The sequence below is a fragment of the Hordeum vulgare genome, chromosome 6H (assembly GCF_904849725.1).
Source record: "Hordeum vulgare subsp. vulgare chromosome 6H, MorexV3_pseudomolecules_assembly, whole genome shotgun sequence".
NCBI classification, from domain to species: Eukaryota; Viridiplantae; Streptophyta; class Magnoliopsida; order Poales; family Poaceae; genus Hordeum; species Hordeum vulgare.
Genome location: NC_058523.1, coordinates 516,475,216 through 516,478,806, shown reverse-complemented (window position 1 = coordinate 516,478,806; position 3,591 = coordinate 516,475,216). Strand labels below are relative to the sequence as shown.

Here is a 3,591-nt window from a genome sequence, read left to right as displayed (position 1 = left end):
CGCGCTTTACTTGGGACAGTCTTCAGGGGAGCTGCGGAAGCGCGTGCAACCGATATGCCAGATCGGTCGTACCGCGTAGATGAGGTGGACCGCGGACGGGCGGGTGATAAATCCGATCGCGCACGAGGTCGGGGACGTGGCTCGATGGATGCGGGGTGGTGGCATCCGAGATGATGACGGTCGCGGCTAGAGCTGAAAAGACGGCCTGATACGGCCGATGAGGTAGTCGGCGTGACGCAGCCCGGCCAACGTGCCCGGCGAGGCTGACGACCAGCATTCGACGAGCCCCATGTGGCCGGATCCGACGAGCCTAATAGCCAACTACGGGGCCGGCAAGGAGATGGCTAGGCGGTTGTAGACGCACGACGGAGGAGGGTGGTGACGGAGCAGTCCAGGGCAGCGATGGCTGATGCAGGGCGACGGGCAAACAGACGCGCAGTCGACGCCCATGAGGGGCCGCCGCGTCACGCGAGGCCGTCGAGTCGGTGAAGAGGCCGGGCCGCGGCGATGTCGAAGTAGAGGCACGGTGGTCGATGGCAGCGGCGGGCGATCTAACCCGATCCTAAATCAGAAACCAAAAGAAAAACGTCAATCAAAATGACCGACGGAAGAGAGAAAACCACGAATCAAGAGATTGAAAAAAAGACTCTTTAAAACAGCCTGTCAACAAGACCGACGGACGGATGTTAGGTCGGACGGCGCGCCGGTTATGGACGCCGACAGCCGCGGCGCGGCGCTGCGTAGCAGTGCAGCGTGAAGTCATAGATAGACTGCTTATCACGGCGCCTGCTTATCCCTCCGAAAGTTTGAGCAAAAGGTGCAGCTTCTTTCTAGTACAGAAATGACGTCCAGAGTTGCAGCAACCCATTCGGAACTCCTTGGGGATGCCAACGAAATTAAATGGGATAAAACTTAGTGAAGAATCTGCTTATCCCTCACGAATTGAATGCTCATCGAACGAATGAATATTTGGATATATTTTGATCTCTTCGGACTGAAAAAAGTTTGAAACTCGCTAGAAACTTTCTGAAACTGCTGTGTCCAGTTTTATCCGCCTCGAGGGACGCACCTCATCCAGGTTATTCAGAAGGTGCCATCAGTTGCTGCTGATCTCACGAACTGTTGCTTACAAGCAGGACGTCTGAACTGAACCTTATTTTAGTGCGGAAAGCTAAACCCTTTTGGGGTTGATCATGTACAAAACTATACCACTCCCAGTTGAGTAGTTTCCGTGTTCTTGCAAATTCTTCTTGGCTTGCCTACAGACATACAGTTGCGGTAGATGAAGGTTTGTAATTGTAACCACAGCACACTATTCGATGAAAAATGCTCGAATGTTCTGTCCTCAGAAAAACAGAGGTTGAGGATAACTGACGGTCGTATTGACCGGTGCCTTCTTATGGAAGGCGAAGGCTGCCTCCATCTACATCACTTGGGCATTGAATCGCCTTTTGAGCTCACCGTACCGGCCGATAACAAACTCCGGCCGACATATCCACTGGCCCAAAGGAGCATTCAAGCCGAGCACACGAGAAAGTGATTTGCAAGTTGCACACCGGCAGCAATTCCGGCATGCTGCAGCACACTATAAATACCTGGCCAGACACACAAGCTGAATGCATCAGTTCTCCATCGTACTCTTCGAGAGCACAGCAAGAGAGAGCTGAAGAACATGGCGAACAAACACTTGTCCCTCTCCCTCTTCCTCGTCCTCCTTGGCCTGTCGGCCAGCTTGGCCTCCGGGCAAGTCCTCTTTCAGGTAAGATCTTGTCCTATCTTCAGATTCTGTATGTACCGCGATCATGTTTTGGACTGAGTTTTGGGTTCTGCATGCGACAGGGCTTCAACTGGGAGTCGTGGAAGCACAATGGCGGGTGGTACAACTTCCTGATGGGCAAGGTGGACGACATCGCCGCCGCCGGCATCACGCACGTCTGGCTCCCTCCGGCGTCGCAGTCCGTCGCCGAGCAAGGGTACATGCCGGGCCGGCTGTACGACCTGGACGCCTCCAAGTACGGCAACAAGGCGCAGCTCAAGTCCCTCATCGGGGCGCTCCACGGCAAGGGCGTCAAGGCCATCGCCGACATCGTCATCAACCACCGCACGGCGGAGCACAAGGACGGCCGGGGCATCTACTGCATCTTCGAGGGCGGCACCCCCGACGCCCGCCTCGACTGGGGGCCCCACATGATCTGCCGCGACGACCGGCCCTACGCTGACGGCACCGGCAACCCGGACACCGGCGCCGACTTCGGGGCCGCCCCCGACATCGACCACCTCAACCTGCGCGTCCAGAAGGAGCTCGTCGAGTGGCTCAACTGGCTCAAGGCCGACATCGGCTTCGACGGCTGGCGCTTCGACTTCGCCAAGGGCTACTCCGCGGACGTCGCCAAGATTTACATTGACCGCTCGGAGCCCAGCTTCGCCGTGGCCGAGATATGGACGTCGCTCGCGTACGGCGGGGACGGCAAGCCCAACCTCAACCAGGACCAGCACCGGCAGGAGCTGGTGAACTGGGTGGACAAGGTTGGCGGCAAAGGGCCCGCTACCACGTTCGACTTCACCACCAAGGGCATCCTCAACGTGGCCGTGGAGGGCGAGCTGTGGCGGCTGCGCGGCACAGACGGTAAGGCGCCAGGCATGATCGGGTGGTGGCCAGCCAAGGCGGTGACCTTTGTGGACAACCACGACACCGGCTCCACGCAGCACATGTGGCCCTTCCCTTCTGACAGGGTCATGCAGGGATATGCCTACATCCTCACGCACCCAGGGACGCCATGCATCGTGAGTTCGTCGTACCAATACATCACATCTCAATTTTCTTTTCTTGTTTCGTTCATAATAATAACAAACCATGACCGAACTGATGAAAAATAATTTTGGTTCTTCAGTTCTACGATCATTTCTTCGACTGGGGCCTGAAGGAGGAGATCGATCGCCTGGTGTCAGTCAGGACCCGGCACGGGATACACAACGAGAGCAAGCTGCAAATCATAGAGGCCGACGCCGACCTTTATCTCGCCGAGATCGACGGCAAGGTCATCGTCAAGCTCGGGCCAAGATACGATGTGGGGAACCTCATTCCGGGAGGCTTCAAGGTGGCCGCGCACGGCAATGACTATGCCGTATGGGAGAAAATATGAGCAAAATTGCGAGAGCAGCTCTACAAGTTCCTATATGATACATATTAGTCCGAGCTCACGCTGTTCACATAGTACAATTTAATACTTCCTCCATGTAAAAGTGAGGATGAGGGACATGCATTGTATTTTTGATAAAATAATGATTTATAAGGATTTTCGCACTCTTTCTTTCTTTAATAAAGACAACCAAAATGAGCATCTTAGATCAGATTAATATCGAAGAAAATAAAATCCACTACAATGGATATAGATAACCAAAAGATAAAATTACAATAAAACGCATACCAGTCTTTTTCTTTCTCTGATTTTCACACTCTTGGTTTACCATTGTTAGTTGAACGAAAACTGGGCAACCATGACCAGTAACTCGTACGGGAGCATACGGAATTGTGTTACGGGGCTGAGGCGCACAAAAGCAATGGCGGGGTTTCCTCTTTTTGACCCAGAG

General features: G+C 54.2%; 1 protein-coding gene across 1 annotated transcript; it reads left to right on the top strand.

Annotated features, from left to right (window-relative positions):
- The first annotated feature begins 1,622 nt into the window (after positions 1-1,622).
- On the top strand, positions 1,623-3,321 carry LOC123406085 (alpha-amylase type B isozyme). Its single transcript, XM_045099576.1, has 3 exons — positions 1,623-1,759; positions 1,840-2,784; positions 2,892-3,321. The coding sequence occupies exons 1-3, from the start codon at positions 1,673-1,675 to the stop codon at positions 3,141-3,143; spliced, it is 1,284 nt and encodes a 427-aa protein (XP_044955511.1). The 5' UTR covers positions 1,623-1,672; the 3' UTR covers positions 3,144-3,321.
- The last annotated feature ends 270 nt before the right edge of the window (positions 3,322-3,591 follow it).

Excerpts from the sequence above, each read along its gene's own strand:
- LOC123406085 (XM_045099576.1), top strand. The coding sequence starts at position 1,673 with ATGGCGAACAAACACTTGTCCCTCTCCCTCTTCCTCGTCCTCCTTGGC. Across the intron at positions 1,760-1,839 it reads CCGGGCAAGTCCTCTTTCAG|GGCTTCAACTGGGAGTCGTG; the intron begins GTAAGATCTTGT and ends TGCATGCGACAG. Across the intron at positions 2,785-2,891 it reads ACCCAGGGACGCCATGCATC|TTCTACGATCATTTCTTCGA; the intron begins GTGAGTTCGTCG and ends TTGGTTCTTCAG.